At 27.4% G+C, this 18,320-nt stretch overlaps 1 protein-coding gene across 1 annotated transcript in view; it reads left to right on the top strand.

Annotated features, from left to right (window-relative positions):
- Window positions 1-18,320, top strand: part of LOC100210284 (neurobeachin) — a 104,288-nt gene that overhangs the window by 79,404 nt on the left and 6,564 nt on the right. The window contains exons 31-48 of the mRNA XM_065812996.1: window positions 769-886; window positions 1,143-1,245; window positions 3,475-3,590; window positions 3,707-3,819; window positions 6,104-6,247; window positions 6,401-6,520; window positions 7,472-7,525; window positions 7,638-7,736; window positions 10,709-10,781; window positions 11,876-11,970; window positions 12,064-12,144; window positions 12,217-12,241; window positions 12,470-12,604; window positions 12,763-12,825; window positions 12,903-13,058; window positions 13,609-13,785; window positions 14,121-14,222; window positions 14,361-14,563. Coding sequence (XP_065669068.1) covers window positions 769-886; window positions 1,143-1,245; window positions 3,475-3,590; window positions 3,707-3,819; window positions 6,104-6,247; window positions 6,401-6,520; window positions 7,472-7,525; window positions 7,638-7,736; window positions 10,709-10,781; window positions 11,876-11,970; window positions 12,064-12,144; window positions 12,217-12,241; window positions 12,470-12,604; window positions 12,763-12,825; window positions 12,903-13,058; window positions 13,609-13,785; window positions 14,121-14,222; window positions 14,361-14,563 — 1,977 coding nt within the window. The remainder of the gene's footprint in view (window positions 1-768; window positions 887-1,142; window positions 1,246-3,474; window positions 3,591-3,706; window positions 3,820-6,103; window positions 6,248-6,400; window positions 6,521-7,471; window positions 7,526-7,637; window positions 7,737-10,708; window positions 10,782-11,875; window positions 11,971-12,063; window positions 12,145-12,216; window positions 12,242-12,469; window positions 12,605-12,762; window positions 12,826-12,902; window positions 13,059-13,608; window positions 13,786-14,120; window positions 14,223-14,360; window positions 14,564-18,320) is intronic.

The raw sequence follows: 18,320 nt of genomic DNA, 5'->3' as shown, positions 1-18,320 counted from the left end.
TGCATATCTTTTGAAAAAAGTTCACCCCGCCATTGAAAAATCAATTTTGACATAAGTACTACTATGTATTTCTAGTAGGCACAACACCTGTTTATAACGTCTAAAACACGTATTGAAACGCATTAATACATATTTTAAACGTTTAAAATACGTCTTGTGCCCACTGGGTTACATAGTAGTACTTATGTCAAAAACGATTTTTCAATGGTGGGTTGAACTTTTTTCAAAAGATATGCAAATAATAGTTCATTTTGTGCTTTTTAGGTAAAAGTTCATCAAACTACAGTACAGAGGCATGGGGTTGAAAAAAAGTCATAACCTTAATATATATATATATATATATATATATATATATATATATATATATATATATATATATATATATATATATATATATATATATATATATATATATATATATATACATATATATATATATATATATATATATATATATATATATATATATATATATATATTTATATATCAACCCTCAGAATTTGGGTCGGCATTCGGCAATGCCAAACTACCTACCTAAAAGTGTTTGCGGTCGGCAAAAAATTGCCGACCTTGTTTCGATGTTTTATGGTTAGACCTTTGTATCAATTTTTTTTTGCCTACCTCTAAAAGATTGAGGTTGGCAAATTATTGCTGACCTCATTTTTCCTAATTCCATTTATATACATTTATATAATTTGTATATATAATTTATATATAAAAATTGTTTCTTGTCCTTTTTTTAGTTTAAATAAATGCGTCTTAATTTAGATTTTAATATACAATGACTGCTTAAATGTTAAATGCTCATTCATCAATATTGTTGCAATTTTTACAAGAAGGTATATTTTGCAGAATAAGGCTTTAGAAATCTTCTTGGCCAATAGAAGTAAGTTTATTAATTGAACTTTCTATTTTCTCTAGAATCGACAGTTATTTTAGTTAAGTATTACTTTAGTTAATATAGCAATATAAAGATGTGTTTAAGATGTTTAAAGAACATGTTAAAATGTTTTTTAGTTGTGTTTAACATGTCCGTGTTTGCTAGGTTACAGTCTAATTTAAATTTTTATGTATTGTGTAATTTTTTTTACAGAATACTGTAAAAATTTTGAAAAATTTTTTTTTTTTCTCTTTTTGTTAAGGAAGCTTTATGTTTGCTTTTGAGTCCCACAATATTGTTAAACAAGTTATTCAACAATTACCGAGTGTTGGCATTGGCAATTCTTATGGTTTGGCTAAATCTAAGTAATATTGTTATTTGTTTTAAAGAGTTTTTTAACATATGTTAGAAGTAGTTTTAAAAAAAAGTTTAGTTCATGAAAATTTCTTGTTTAAACAATAAATTTTGGTTTAAATTATTCTTATATAAGACATTAAACCAACAACAAGCATTATTATATATTTTAATATTTAATAATGCTTGTTAATATATTTTAATTTCTGCATTTGAACTAACACTGAATTAAGTTATTACATTGAATAAAATATATTTAAAAATTTCTAAATAATTGAATTTTTTTGTTTGTTTGTTTAGATGTGTTATTATTTTTGTTATGTTGTTATAATAATTTTAAAAAAATGGTTTTATAAACTTAAACATTAATGTATACTTGTTCACATCTTGACTGAGCAAGAAAATTCACTCTTGTTGATGATTGGTTTATTGAAGTTGGTTTTTCAGACTTTATAGTCTTGCTGGAAGAAAAAAAAGAGAAATTTTTCTCTCTTTTAAATAGTCATAATACTTTTATATCTTTTGTTTCAATTACTAATCTAAAATAATTTTCTAGTATTTTATTTTTTGTTGTTTTTATTGTTGTATTTATTTCTAAAGCGTGTACACAAAATAAATGTGAAAGTAGAAAAACAACTAAAAAAAAGTACTCCTCTATTTTTATTTCTAACCAAGTAATAATTTTAATACAATAATATAAAAGATCAAACATTAAAAAAAAAATTAATTATTCCTGTGGGAATCTAATAAAATTTCGAGTTTTTGCTTTAGTGGTACCCATAAGCTTGTGCACAGAATAAGAATCAAAACTATTTGATGCTTTTTTAAATGATATTTTAACATCTTTAATGTTTCTGCAAAGCTTTTTTGTTTTTTTCATTTTTCTTTTAATAATAGCCCACTACTTTTCAATAATTCTCAATTCTGGGCAGTTTGGAGGATTTTCGGTTTTAGGCACAAATTTCACATTATTTTTTTTATACCATTCCATAGCTAGTTTACAATAATGAATTGAAGCTAAATCAGGCCAGAACACAGGTCTGTTATTGTGTCATTTAATGAGAGATAAAAGGCTTTTTGTAAACATTGTTTAACATATATTTGACCAGAAAGTGTGGACTGAGAAAAATAAGGTGCTGATTTTTTGCCACAACTGCAAGTAGCTTGCCAAATCAAAGCTTTTTTAGCGAACTTGTCATGTTTTGTGTATTTAAATTTCTTATCTGTTTTTCCTCTATATTTGGTAATATAATAAACAGCACCAGGAATTTGTTGATGATCGTACTTGATATAATTTTCATCCTCTTCAATAAAACAGAAATTTTTAGAAATAAAATTGTCATACAACTTTCTGCCGTGGGTTCTTGCACTTATTTGTTGAGTTTCAGAATGGTTGGGCACTTTTTGTGCTTTAAAAGAATGAAAACCATGTTTGTTTTTAACTTTTGCAACAAAACTATGAGAAAATCCATATATTTTTGCACGTTCCCTTAGTGAAAGGCTTGGGTTATTCTTAAAACTGTTAACCAGTTTTCTAACTAGTTTTATATCTTTAAAACCTTCCTTTCTTCCACCACCAGATTTGATTGATTTTGTTTGAGAAAAACATTGAATAATACAACTAACGGTGTATGGATGTATTTGCAACGATTTTGCTATTGAGTTGTAGCTACTATTAGAATTTTGTAAATATTTGTGCATAATTTTTTCTCTTATGTCTTCTTCTTTTGTCATTTTTAAAACTAATTTCAAGTTAAATCCAAAAGCTAACAAAATTTTTTGAAACACACAACAAAATACAAAACAATTAAAAAGATTTTAATACAGCCACTGAAAAAAAACAGCATGCCTATTCTTTCACATTTATTTTGTGCACATGCTTTATCCACAAATGTGCTTTTAGAGTTCTTTAGGCTCTATTTTCTTAATTTTTATGACTGTAATTACAAAAAAGATTTATTTATTATTTACTTATTTATTTTTTCTTGCAGTTTTGCAATTTGCAACTTAATTGGTAGTTACATCTTAGTTGCTAGTTACCATGCAACTAACTACTCAATTAGTGACTTTCCACTTTGCAGCTGCCAACTCTATTATTCTTACAATTTGAAATTTCATAAATAGCTGTTTGCAACTAAGTTGCAATTTAATTAGTTTGCTAAGGAAAAAATAATAATATATTTGTAACTATTGTTTTGTTTAATATTTTTGTAATAAAATGTATTTACATTTTTTATTAGGAGTGTTTCATTTTCATCACCAAAACAGTTGTTTTCAAAATCAAATGTTTGTCAGCGTTGGCAGAACAGAGAAATATCCAATTTTGAATATCTTATCTTTTTAAACACCATTGCCGGTATATAAATTTTTTTTCTTTGTGTAAACACAATTACTGTTGTATAAAAATTTATTCTAAAAGAATGGTAATAACTTTTTTTTCTCTTGTTTTTTAATAGTGTTTTTATTGTTCAGGACGAACTTACAATGACTTAAATCAATATTTTGTGTTTCCTTGGATTTTGAAGAATTATGAAAGCTCTACATTGGATTTGGAAGACTCGAATAACTACAGAGACCTTTCAAAGGTATTTAGATATTTTGTTGGCATATCAATATTACTTAGGTCGTTAGGAAAGTTCGTAACTCTCCTATTAAAAAAAAAAAAAAAAGAGTTTTTTTAAATTTTATTTTATCAAATGTTCAAAATAATGTCCATCGTTATCTATACAAAGTTGCATCCTTTCAAGCCATTTGTCAAACGTTTTTTTATACTCTTCTTTGGGTATTTTTTGAAGTAGCTTCGTTATGCGAGTTTTTTGACTTTCGACGTCAGTATCATCATCAAGATTTTTTTTTATCAAGTCGAATAGCCAATAATCAGATGGAGCTAAGTCTAATGAGTATGGTGGGTGGCGAATTATTTTTAATTCCAGCTTGGTTTAGACAATTTGTGACAGTTTCAGTCACATGGGGTCGAGCGTTATCATGGAGAAATTTGAAATTTTGAGTGCCTGTTTTAGGTCTTTGCTTATTTATTTCGCATATAAGAGGTTTCAAACAATTTTTTATATATTATTCGCTAGTAATGGTGTCTCCTTTTTCAACATAACCCAAATGAACAACACCTGTTGTTTTGAAGAAGATGTAGAACATGTTTTTCGGCTGAAACCTGTCGCATCTTACTATAGTTTTTGGACTTTCACCTTCACCGACCCAACTAGCATTAGCCGACTTGTGTCCAACTTGTCTCAAATAAATCCACCATTCATCCCCTGTAATAATATCCCATAGTCTCCATGGGCCGTTTCTGAAAAGGGCTAAATTTTCCTTACATGCCTCAACTCTATTCTTGCAATTTTGATCGCTTAACTCGTGGGGTATCCAACGTGTTAACCATGTTATTTTTCTTTTTTTAAGTGCGTTGTGAATGATTTCTTTGATTGTAAAACGATTAATCAATGTCAGGGCTTCAATTGTATCATGTGTTGCATGCAGATTTTCTTCAATAATGGCTCACACACGTTCAATATTCTCAGCTGTATATGTGGTTCGAGGGTGCCCTGAGCGAGGATCATCTTCGAGACTCTCTCTACCATCTTTAAATAAAGTAGCCCACTTGGCAACTGTACTATATTTTGGAGCTTGGTTACCATGAACTAAAACCAACTCATCGGATATGGCTTGTGCTGAAACTCCAAGTAGAGCACGGGTGTTAATATATGCTCGATATTCAAATTTTTCCATTTTTAAATTTTTTTTTTAACATATATAATAAAATTTAAATAACTTTTTTAATAAACATTCAAAGTATTTCAACAAGTACTTAAAATGTTCATAATTAAACACAGTTTAAAATGATATATAAATATTTAATTATTTCCTGTCTCATTGTATCTTTACAGATGAAGTTCTACGAACTTTCCTAATGACCTAAGATATTGCAATAATGTTGGCATTCCTATATTAATGAATAACAATCCGCTTACTTTAGAGAAAGTCTAAAAGCACATTGTAAATGTAATTAGACTTGTTTTATCTGCCAAGCTTGAGCCACTCTCCCATTGTTGTAAGGTTGAATTTCTTTCCTTTTTTCTACAAATACCATCACGGTCAATGCACAAACAACCACCATCTCTATTACAATAAACCAAAACTCATACTTGCTTGTTTCTATTCTATTTTGCTTATTCAACAAGTTCCTTTTACTCTATATAAGGTTGCATTTCTTTCTTTTTTCTACAAATACTATCATGGTCAATGCTCATCTCCATTATGATAAATCAAAACTCATTCTTGCTTGGATTCTAATTTAAGAAGTTGCAACCTTTTACTGTATCTGTCCCTTCATGCTATAAAAACTTTTATTAATCCAGTTTTTTTCCTTGCACATCAAAAAACCTTATAACTCTTAGCCATCTTCATGTTTGTTTTTTATATACAACCTACAACTTTTCAATTCTTCAGATAACCATTTCCTAGTATTTTTACTTATCCTCTATTTTAAAATAACTCATAGCTTAATAGTGGTTGCTTGCAATCTTGTTGGAAGTAAATGAGAGCTTGAAAATATATTAATATATGACAGTATTTAATAAATAGTTAATGTAAACATAAAATTATAATATATAAAGAATTATAAATTTTTTTATAGTTCCGGCTATCAGCCCCTGCTAAATCTTATAGTTTTGCCAAGGCCGGAGCTGAGGCCAGTTTAATAATTATTATGTAAAAATTTAAAAATATTTTTGCTTAAATAAATTAAAATGACTTTGTGGATAATACTTAATTTAATAATTTCTATTTTTAAAACATAAAAATGACAAAAAACATAAAAAAACAAAACTTTTAATTAGTTTATTTATTTATCAGCCTATTGGTGCATTAAACCCCTTTCGCCTGGGCCAGTTTGTTGAGCGGTTTAACACATGGGATGAATCATCAGGTGTACCCCCTTTCCATTATGGAACTCATTATTCCACTGGAGGCTTTGTTATGAATTGGCTTCTCAGATTGGTAAGTTGTTTAAGTTAAGTTAAGGTAAGTTTTCAAAGTTATTCAAAGTTACTAAATATATGAATGTTAATAGTTTTTTATGTAAATTATGAAATAATAAAAAATTTGCTAATTTTGAAAATTTTGTAAATTTTTAAAGTACTTTTACTTTAGGAACCATTTGCTTCCTTATTTTTGAGTTTACAAGGTGGAAAATTTGATCATCCATTGAGAACCTTTTCATCTATAATGAGAGCATGGGAAAATTGTCAAAAAGATACATCAGATGTCAAGGTAACTAATGCACCTCGAGCAAAAAATTCAACTGTCAAAGAAACAGAGTTTTTTTTATTTGTTAATTCTTATGTATAAAGGTTTACAAAAATGTTAAAAAGCAAAAAAGTTATTAAAAGTTATTATTTTAAAAGAAATTTGCTTCAAAACATTTGAAAATTTAATTCATATTGTAAAGCACAACCAATATATTTAATAAATAAATGCAAAATAAAAAAGAAATATAATTTTTGTGCAGTGGTAAAACTGTTTTTTTATGAGCAAGACCTAGAAAGGTAAAGCCTACTACATTTCTGGTAGTACAGTGCTCAACTTGCGTCCTCCTGTAGCAAAACTAAGCGCTGTATTCCTAGGAATCACCATGATACCAAGAATAATCAGAAATCTGTACTACTATTGCTGTATAACCAGTGACAATCTGAAATAAACAGTATGTAATTTTAAAAAAAAGTACTTAAAAAAAGTTGCAAAACACTATTTTTGTTTGAAGAGAAACTAACGAAAAATAATTTGTTAATTTTTGCTTTAATACTTGAAAGTCACATTATCACTTCCAATCTTATAAATTAAAACAATGTTTAATTAAAACAATCTTATAAATTAAAACAATGTTTAATTAAAACAATGTTTAATTAAAACAATGTTTAATTAAAACAATGTTTAATTAAAACAATGTTTAATTAAAACAATGTTTAATTAAAACAATGTTATAATTAAAACAATGTTTAATTAAAACAATGTTTAATTAAAACAATGTTTAATTAAAACAATGTTTAATTAAAACAATGTTATAATTAAAACAATGTTTAATTAAAACAATGTTTAATTAAAACAATGTTTAATTAAAACAATGTTTCTAAAAGTTAGTATAATAGTTTAAAAAATTATGTGAAATTAATGTAATAATTAATGCAATTATAATACATTATAATAATTTTTTTTTTTTTTTAGGAGCTTATACCTGAGTTGTTTTACCTACCACAAATCTTTTCTAACAGCAATAATGTAAATATAGTTATTTTTTTTTTTTTTGTAATTAAGTATAGTTTCATGTTTATGAAAATAACATAAAGTTTAATATTTATCATAAATTTTTTTGTTGATGTTCATTTTATAGTTTGTATTTGGTGAGGGAGATGGCGGAAAAGATATCAGCAATGTACAGTTACCACCATGGGCTCAATCGCCAGAACATTTTATCCATATTCATAATGAAGTAAAATAACTTATATTACATAATGTATTTGCAGGAAGTAAATGCTAAAATATCAAGATTTTTAAATCTTAACTGTTTCTGCAAAATATTGCAATCAAAATTTAGTAATTAACTAAATTTTTTTTTGCTTATTAGTTGTTTAATTATATTAGTTTTGAAGAAAAATTTTAAATTACGATCTTGAAAATCTTCTTAATTTCTTTTATTTTTTTTTAAAAGAATTTGCTCTTTATGGTACAGCTAATTTTGATATAGCATCGTAGTTCGATATGGCATCAATAATTTTTTTAAGTAATTGTTATTATTATACACTGTTATACATTTCAAAAATAATGATCAATAGCACTCCCACACCAGATGTGTGAAACACATCTAAAAAACACTTTTTAAAGGTCGGGATAAGTAAAACTGACACTTTATATTTTGAATTAAAAAAGATTGGAATGAGCTACTAAGTTTTTTTTTTTATTGAGCGCTATTAATAATTCTAGAACAAAAATAAAGAAAGAAAAAGAATTAAATTTTTCAGTATTAAATTTTCTAATTTTTCTCTTGATGGGAGTCATAAGATTTTGCACTAGGTGAGATCCATACTCTGTGGTGGTTTTATTCCACTTCTTAAAATCGGTATTTGATTCTGAGGCACTGCTAATATTTATAAAGGAAAATTTTTTATTTATTTTTTTACTAATAAATTTAAAAAAAAAACATTTTGTTAAACTTTTTTTGTAAATTTGAATAATTAATGTAATAGATATTTAACTTTTCTTTTAAATAAGTTTAAATCTATACTAATATTAGATTTTCTTAAAAAAAAAAAAGAGAGAAACAAACTTAAGCATTTTTAATACTTTCTAATATACTAAGATTTTAATCAATTAATATTCAAGTTGTTTAAAGCTCTAACTGCCAAAGATACTAATTACCTAAAACACTAATCAACTAAAATACAGCAAGGTACAAATTTAAATAAAATTCAAATAAAAAGAATAACTAATAAGCAGAGAGCTCTTTTAGGTGATAAATTTGTTTTTCCTTCGATAGTATATAGAATCATTCAGGTTAAGAATTAAAATTTGTGTAATAGAATTTTTGTTATAATGGTTAGTAAATTAGCAGTAATATTGATTGTCAGGACCTGTATCGATTCTCAGATAGTTGTTAGACTCAAGATGAGAATAGTTAATCAAAGACTGAGAGACCTTGCTAATATTAGTAAGAAAACTAATTGGGGAATAGTTAGATGGGACAGAGCTCCAAATGCCATTTTCTAAATAACTTGTTATATATTGAAAACATTTTTGTAATACTGTGATGGAAGCATTGTCCAGACCACAAGCCATAAAAGAGTTTAAGTGAGAAATAACAACGGAAGCTGAAGTGATTTGCACATCTAACAATGGATTAATCTATTTTTCTGGGATGATAGGAACAGTGTAATCATTAGATTTAAGAGATGAGTGAAAGGAAAAGTTTGTTACAAAAAGTTTCGCCTTATTGGAAGAAGTAATCTTTGGGTAAGGTAAGATCAGATTCATTTTTGTTAATGAAATTGTTAAAGATTTTCTAAAAGTCTCTACTTCCCTCATAAATGACTTAGTAATATGAGAATAATAGACTCTAGCCTTTGGTATTAATTTTTTGTCTTAATAAAAAGATGTTTGTTTTTAAGAGAGTTTTTCGTGTAAAAAATTAGAGAAATTATTACAATTAGCAGTAAGAATAAGAAAGTCATGGTTAGAGTAAGGCTTGACTTAAAACAGACAAGAAGATATAAAAGGTTCCATGCCTACCAGGAGCCCAGTCATAGGGTGAATCATTATAGGGTGAATCTGATACAGAACAAGTATGAAATAAAAGTTTTAGTGAGTTCGTAGCATGGTCTGAACCACCTAAAGGATAACAAAAAGGAACTAATCAGTCTTTAATTAGTGTCTTGTTGCTAAGGTCAGCAACAAGACACTAATTAAAGAGTTAAACTCAGTGATTATGGTTGTTACAAAAACAAGTGGAAAAAAAAGGTGAGATTAATAGTAAACAATAATTTTAATTTCAGTAGGGACAGTATTATTTTAAATTTGACCAGAAATAACATTAAAAAAAGTATTTTGGGAACAATAAAGAACAAAAAGAAAAGTGATTGAACTATCGAAGAAAAGAAACGCATAAAGGAAAAGTTATAGGTTAATACCTGAATCAATAACAAATAAGTGAATTGATTTGCAAGCATATGCCCAGTCCAAGATTCAACGACAAATAATTTAGTTGATTTGCAAGTATATGCCCAGTCCAAGATTCAACGACAAATAATTTAGTTGATTTGCAAGTATATGCCCAATCCAAGATTCAACAACAAATAATTTAGTTGATTTGCAAGTATATGCTCAGTTCAAATATTAGTTAGACAGGTGTTGTAAATGAAAGTTAATGAATGAGCGAGTAGTTTTTGTCATTTTTATTCCAATACTTACAAAGGCTAATCCGATTGATGTTTAGACAATTGATTTATTTATTCAATTAGGTGTCAGTTTAATAATTTTAAAAATTTGTTTTTAATGCCTTTATTAACCATGTTGTTTTTATAGTACTTCTGCTAAGTTAAAAAAGTTTTTTTATTTTTATGATTCTGAATTGCTTTTTTGAAAGAAGTTTTTGTTTATTAGATATAATATTTAGTAATTGTTTTACAAATTAAATAAATAACTAACAGAATCAAGTTTTAATAAATTTTGAATTATTAAGTTAAAAATTTGTGATTTAATTTCAAAAAATCTTCTTTAAATTAATGAACATTTTTTGAAATTGCAAGCTCTCAAGTTTAGTTGTTTTCGGTTAAATATCTTATTATTTTATTTTATTTTTATCTTATGATTTTATTTTCTGTTAAATATCTTATGATTTTATTTTCTGTTAAATATCTTATGATTTTATTTTCTGTTAAATATCTTATGATTTTATTTTATTATATGCAGGCATTGGAATCTGATTATGTGTCAGAAAACTTGCATAAGTGGATTGATCTTATTTTTGGATACAAACAAAAAGGTTTGCAATTTTTCAGTATTGTTATCATTTCTGAAAACATTTTGTAAATTTTAAATATTTTAAGTGCAAATAAATTTAGGATTTCTTTTGTTCATTTAAGCAATAATTAATATTAAAATCAATACTTTTATTATTATTTTTTTATTATGATTTTAAATATTGTTGTTGTTTTACCAAGTTTTTAAGGAAAATCTTAAACCATAATTAATCTCATTACTTTTTTTTTTGAATAAATAAATAATGATAAAGATAATTTACAAAAAAAAAAGTCCACAACCGTAATGTTTTTACCATGAGTTTTAAATTTACTCCTGTTATGATAGATTTATGATTGTATTAAAACTACTGCAGTTTGTAATAAAACAAAAGAGGGCTTTTTTTTAACTAATCAGCATTAAAATGACCATAAAAGAGATTAGGATTAAACAACATTTTTTATATAATAACATGAAAAAAATGATTAAATAATTAACAAGATTTATACTTATAAAAATTTGTAAACTTTTTATCTATAACAAATTATTTAATTCAAAATAAATATAATCGTTTATTGAATCACAATCAAATTTTAAAATATAATTACTTTGAAAATCCTCATGGTGGTACTGTGCTCAACTTGTTGCTCTGCATAGCTGCCTTGTTTGCCAAGGTTCCTGTTTTGGAGTTGAAAAGTTGATAGAGGGTTGTAACCATAATTAAAGTAGCCTCCTTGACTGTAGTGGCCTTCTTGGCCTTGAGGAGGTAAATTAACATTAAAAAAAATTTTTTAATGCTTTCTTTTGGTTTTTTAGAATTTAAAAACATAGTATTGCAATGCAATAATGAAATAATGTTTAAGTTTGTTATTAATTTTTTTTTTTGTTTATTATTCATTTTATTGTTTTGTTTATTATTATCATACTTTTATTTTTTTCGAACATACAATTTTACATTTTTATTTGTTTGCTTAAGTTTATTTATTTACATTTGACTCGTATATATTTTGTTTTTTAAAAATTTTTCAACATACTTTCTTAGTAGTTAATTGCATGACAATTATGCTAATAGAGCGGTTTTAAAAATGGTTAATAAATAATTTATATATTTTTATTAAGGCAAAGAAGCCGAGCACAGTGCTAATGTTTTTTACTACCTTACCTACGAAGGAAGTGTTGATATAGATGGTATTGTTGACCCTGTAACAAAACAGGTGTGCAAATAACTTGTTAGACTATTTATTGGCAACAGTTTTTTTTAATAGCTAATTAATGAATGTAAAACTTATTAATGGTTTTTTAAATAGGCTATTGAGCAACAGATAAAATGCTTCGGTCAAACTCCTTCACAACTTCTTACTACACCTCACCCTCCTCGTAATACTAAGGTAGTTGTTTTAAATTGCACTTTCAATCTTTTTTGTTTCTGAAAAGCTTCATGTAATTTATTGTATTTTTAGAATACTTCACAGGAATCACATAAAAGTAAGTAAATCCCTATAATTTGAAATTCTATCTAAGCTATATTTACTAAAGTTTTATCTCAGACAATGATTTATTCCTTAACAAGAGGAAAGTTTTTCATTAATGCCATATATACTAATTGGTTTGGTATATAATAATTGAATAAAGGGTTGATTTAAATTTCAGGTAAAGTAATATTTACGGAATCAGTAAAGTTCAAATATTATTTTTTTAAGTTATGATTTTTAGGTATTTTTTTGTCGTTTCTTGTTTCCCCTGAGGTTCCTGTTGTACATGTTACATCATATACTAACACACCAATGGCTGCAATTATTACAATTAGTTGTAATCAAATGTTTTCAGTTAATAAATGGATCAATTTTGGTAAATTTTTTTCTTAATTCACTATTTGGTTAACTTTTTTGGTGAGAAGCATTTTTTTCAGTCAAAAAGGTTTTTTTCAGTCAATAAAATAAACTTTATTGTTGAAGATGTTAGCATTAGTTTGTATTTTAAAACAAAGATTTTAAAAATCATTAAAGGTGGTTCAATAACATCATTTAAATCATTAAAGAATGTACAAATAGAACAAGATCCTCTGTTGGGTTAGTGATTATATTTGTTTAGTTCTTTCAAATAATTTAAGTATAATTGCTTTTTATTTCCTAATTTTTTTTTACAGAAACAGTTCATGGGCGTTATCAAAGACAACTTGGAGAACCTTTAGATGAAAGTGTTACTGTGACATCATCTTGTTTTGTAGTGTCATCAGACAATCGTTTTATATTTTCATGTGGATATTGGGATAAAAGTTTTAAATGCTTCTCAGCTGAATCAGGCTAGAAACTTTTGAAATTTTCTTAATTTAAATTGAAAATATTCAAAGCTACAAAATGTTACTTTAAAACTTCACTTTATTACTTAAAGTTAAAAATGTCACTATAAAACTTTACTTTATTACTTAAAGTTTAAAATGTTACATTGAAACTACACTAAACTATTTAAAGTTACTAAGTGTTATGGATACTGAAATATTGTTAATTTTCAAATAAAAAGCTATAATTAACTTTAATACAGCAAACATTTTTTTAAATTGACTTAAATATTGCCAACATTTTTTGCACTAAGTTTTTCACTTCTTTTTTTTTTTTTGGTGCAAATTTTTTATAAAAAATTTGCACATTACTAGTGATTTTTATAATTATATCTTCATATTTATATATAATAATATTTCTCACTTTATAATAGTATGATATAATCATATAATGCCATAATATACATAAATTATATATGTGTTTATTTCTATTTTAATAGATAACATATAAATTTAAAAACATAACTTATTATATAATGCAGTTGTAGTAATTTTTATAATTTTTATCCTTCAGGCAAACTTGTTCAATGTGTGTTTGGACATTGGGATGTTGTCACATGTCTAGCCTATTCTGATGATGAATTAACTTCAGCAAATGCAATTATAGTATCAGGTTCAGCTGATGCAACTGTTTTAGTGTGGATATGGGATCATAAACGTCATAGAATTATTGGTCCTGATGATGGCACAGGTTTAAATTTTTAGTGATATAACACTGGTATCATAGTTTTATTCTGTTATCACATATTATCACATAATGTGTAGTAACAGAATCTACTATATGTTTGATTTTAACGAGTTTACTTTGAAAGAAACGTTTTTTTTAAGAAAAAAAAAATTTTTTGTGATTATCTCAAAATGTAAAAAAATGATTTGGGCCACTTTTGCTTTAGGCTATATAATATGATATTACATGATACAATATCAGTGTTAGCCTAAATACAAACATCTTTTTTTTTTTTCTAATTGTTGTATATAACAGTATTCAGTGTAATTAGGTATTCATATTTTTTAAAATATTTTAAGGTCATGGTTCTACTCCAATTACTATTTGTACTGGTCATCAATTGCCTATTACTTGTATTGATGTAAACACGTCACTTGGTATCATTGCAAGTGGAAGCATTGGTGAGGATATTGCTTAAAATATTTCTGAATTTTTAAATTTATTTTCAGTTTAGTTAAGATCAAGAATCTAGAATTGAAAGTTAGGATGACAATTTTTTCCTAATTTATTTCAATTAGGTTTTATATTTTTTTCATTAGAAGGTCCGTGTCTTCTTCACAGCCTTAGTGGTGAACTACTGCGCAGTTTAAAAGGACCTGCTGAATGCCAGAATCCTCGTTTGATTAATATTTCTAATGAAGGAAGAATTCTTGTCAACTATACTAATGAACACAGTTGGATGGCAATGTTTTCCATAAATGCAGAACTTTTTCATCATGTTAAATTAAAAGAACAAAATCTGGTAAATATATAAATAAAATAAAATAATGTTTATCAAAGATTTAGTAAACATATAGTAGGATAATAATACTGTAGGATATATAAGGAAGCCTGGGAGCTTATACTGGAAACCTAATTTACTGCAGCTTTTCAACTACACTCTTTTAACTTTTTTTAAAAGATTTTTTACGTTTAAAAAAAAAAAATTTAAAGAAGTAAATTATCGAATTTCAAATTTATGCGTTAGTTACATAGTATTGAATTTCAGTGAATATTGATTAATGATCCAACAGCCTTTTTTCAAAAAATAACCAATATACCTAAAAATGGTAACTGTATCTAAAAAAGTAAATTATTCACATGATGAATCTATATAGCTTTTCACATTGTGTACATTTATTTTTGTAAAGTTTACTCTACTTTAAGGTACTGTTTAAACAAATAAACATAGATATTGAAATAATTACTGATATATTGCAAGAATACTTATAGTACAGGCAGTATATAAAATTACCTTGAACAAATTGCAACAAAAAGTTTTTCTACGACATAATAACTATCAAGTAGTTCTATGTGACATATAAAAAGTCCTAAGAATTTCAGTTGGGGGAAAGTCGTTAAATTTTAAAAAATGACACACAGTTTGTATGGTATTTCTATGTTAACAATGTGTCTGAATTTGCTTTCTTTTAAGCCTCTTTAACTCTTTAGTTCTAATTATTTATATTTTTTATAAGTTAAACAAAGTATAAGCCATTAAATAATAAAAATAAAGAATAATTTCAATAGTTTTATATACAGATTAACAACTTGACTTAAGTATGCACTGCTTGTATTTATTCATATTTTAGATAAGTTTTTTTATCGAGAGAAATTTCACGTTTAAATTATTTAACTGAAAAGCTTATTTAACAGCAATTTATTATTGATAACAGGTGTAGGGTGTGGTCAGGTATTACCTTTTTATTGGAAAATTTAAATTTGCATCCACGTATGTCATTTTTATTCTGTAATAAAAATAATTAGAATTTTTCTTACAAATCAGATTTTAATGCTTGCACTATTTTGAATTCTTTATTTACTTAGAATTTTATTTTATTTTTATGAGTTAAAAGTGACATTAGTCTTTCTGCATTCAATATTTATAACTTTTTAAAACTTAAATACATATTATTTACAGACCTTATTAATGGCATATGTGTTACATTACTAAAATATAATCTGGCTAATTGTAGGCAAAGGTTATATATTCTTTTGTGTTACATCACTCAAATATAATCTGGTTAATTGTAGGCAAAGGTTATATATTCTTTTTTACTACATGTTTTCTAATATATCATGATAATTTTTTTTGTGTTGTGTTTTATTTATTTTAAAGATAAGTTTCTTAATTCTTTTAATAAAATAATCTTAACTCTAGAATGACCAACCTTGCACTTTAGAGGAAGCAAAATAGTGTATATTGAAATACTTTATAGATTGTCTTCAACTTACAGCAAGCAAGGTACCTACGGTATAAAGTTACAAAGATCTTGGTCATTTAAGAGTTAAGTAGTTTTATGAAACATAAATATTTAGTATGAATAATTGTTCCATTTTAAACTTCAGATATGGACTTATCAAAATGTGCAATATGCAAAGAACCCATTGATGAAGAAAATAAACTGACAGTAACTTTAAGTGACAAGGGTAGCCCAAGCAAGGGTAGCTAACTTATCTAGTGAAAAAGGGGGGAATAATGTTCACGCACAGCCTGGTATAAAGGTGCACACAGATTGTTGAGGAATATACTGTAATCCCCATCAAATTCTCAAAGTCACAAGGCAAAAGGATGAAGAGCATGTTAAATACCAGAAAAGGCATTCACTTAGATCATCTGAAGAATTTTTTGACTCACACTGGCTGTTTTGCGGACAACCAGCTTTTCTAGGGATCTGTGATAAAAAAGATAAAAAGTATACTGTACTACAGGTAAAGACGATCGAATTCAAAGAAACAGTTCTGACAGCTTGACAAGAACGTGGTGATACATGGGGTGATTTAGCGAAAGGCGAATTATCCATGTTCATGACCTTCATGCTACTGATGCTGTTTACCATTACCATGTCAACTTTCGTACAAAGAAGCAAATACCAGCAAACTAAACAAGAAACTAATGACACCACGAAAAAGAAACTTAAGTTGGGTTGACCAAAAAAAAAAGAAAGAATGAATGCCTTCTTAGAAGTTGCAAGCTACTTAGAGGAAAATGATGATGAGCAGATCACTATAAATGATCTTATTGACCTCATGAAGAACAAAATGCAATCAGTTCCACACAAGAACCATACAGCTATCCCTATATGAAAGTAAAGCTGGAAGAACATTTTGGCAACAGAATTATTTTAACTGAGATAAATGGAAGACCAAATGTGATGACTTTTAGAACGGCAGCAAGGGCTGTGCTTCAGGATTATTACATCAATCAACGGATAGATGATACTGAGGATGAGGAGCGTAGGCTTGTGCAGGCTGCTGCTAAAATATTAAAAAAGGACATAAAGGCAGTGCAGATATCTTATGAAAATTATCCATCATGTGATGACATAGAATTAGAAGAAATGGGCATTTGCTTCTTACCAGAAACACTCAGGCTATTACTTAAAACACTTTTTGTTGGGAAAAAAATTGATGTGAAGATTGCTTCCATTGGACAAGCTATAATGCAAGCCACAAGACCACGGGTTCTGTTACCACCAATCTAGTTCGGGCTAAGCGTCCAGCTTTATCACCATTTCTCCTCACGGTTTCTAATTGGCTCTCTGCATCATCATAGATTTTGTTGCTCTTATCAAGAAGTACTTAAATTTCAGAAAAGTGCGGCTCATTCACAAGGAACAGAAATCGCCAACCATACAACCCAGTTTGTCCGGTATGCAGCTGATAATGTAGACCACAATATTGCTACTCTGGATGGACATAATGCATTTCATGGTATGGGCATGATTGCTATGATTACATCTGGGACTCAAGCATGCAGACAAATTCCTAGGACGAAAGTGAGTGCTGTTGATATATCTAGGATAGGAAGGGTGCCTATCAGTTACCACAATGAAGACAGATGTGGAATATCAGCGGTAACATATGAAACTCTCCAAAGAATTAATGCTCAGGACATAACTGCCGATATGATATCCTGTGGAAGACTTAGATTATGTTTGGATCAGCACGGCCAGCATGGTCCGGGATGATGCAGCTTATTCATCAAGGCGCTCACCCAGAAAAGTCATCAATTATGTTTCTGCCAATGATAGATATGAACCCAAGTGACATAACATGCATATACTTTACTCTGAAGTTTATTAACGAACATGCAAGACGCCATGATGTATTACTAATTATTATAATTTGACCAGCCACTCTGGTAGAAAGCTTTGATGATAATTACAGCAGAACCTCCAGAAAGTGATTTAAAAAAACATTGTGTTGCGTTTAGGCGGCTTTCACACCGAAATGAGTTTTCTTGGATGCATGGGACACTTGATGGCTTCATCTGGGCTACAAGAATTTTTTGAGTTGATATATGCACCAAATGCAATAGTCCACATGTTGTCTGGAAAAGCTATTGCTCGTGCAGTTTGAGGTCATTTTATTGTCGATGCTGCGCTGAGTGCTATGCTCTTGTCCCAAGCATTTAATATTTCTCTACCACATGCTATGGTAAATAATACAATGGATTCCGATCAATTAGCTACACCTGAAACTAACATCAGAGCTGCAAATTTGTTTTGGAAAACATA

Source organism: Hydra vulgaris, chromosome 12 (genome assembly GCF_038396675.1).
Source record: "Hydra vulgaris chromosome 12, alternate assembly HydraT2T_AEP".
Classification (NCBI taxonomy): Eukaryota; Metazoa; Cnidaria; class Hydrozoa; order Anthoathecata; family Hydridae; genus Hydra; species Hydra vulgaris.
The sequence above is the reverse complement of the archived record's forward strand: the minus strand, read 5'-3'. Positions and strand labels throughout refer to the sequence as shown.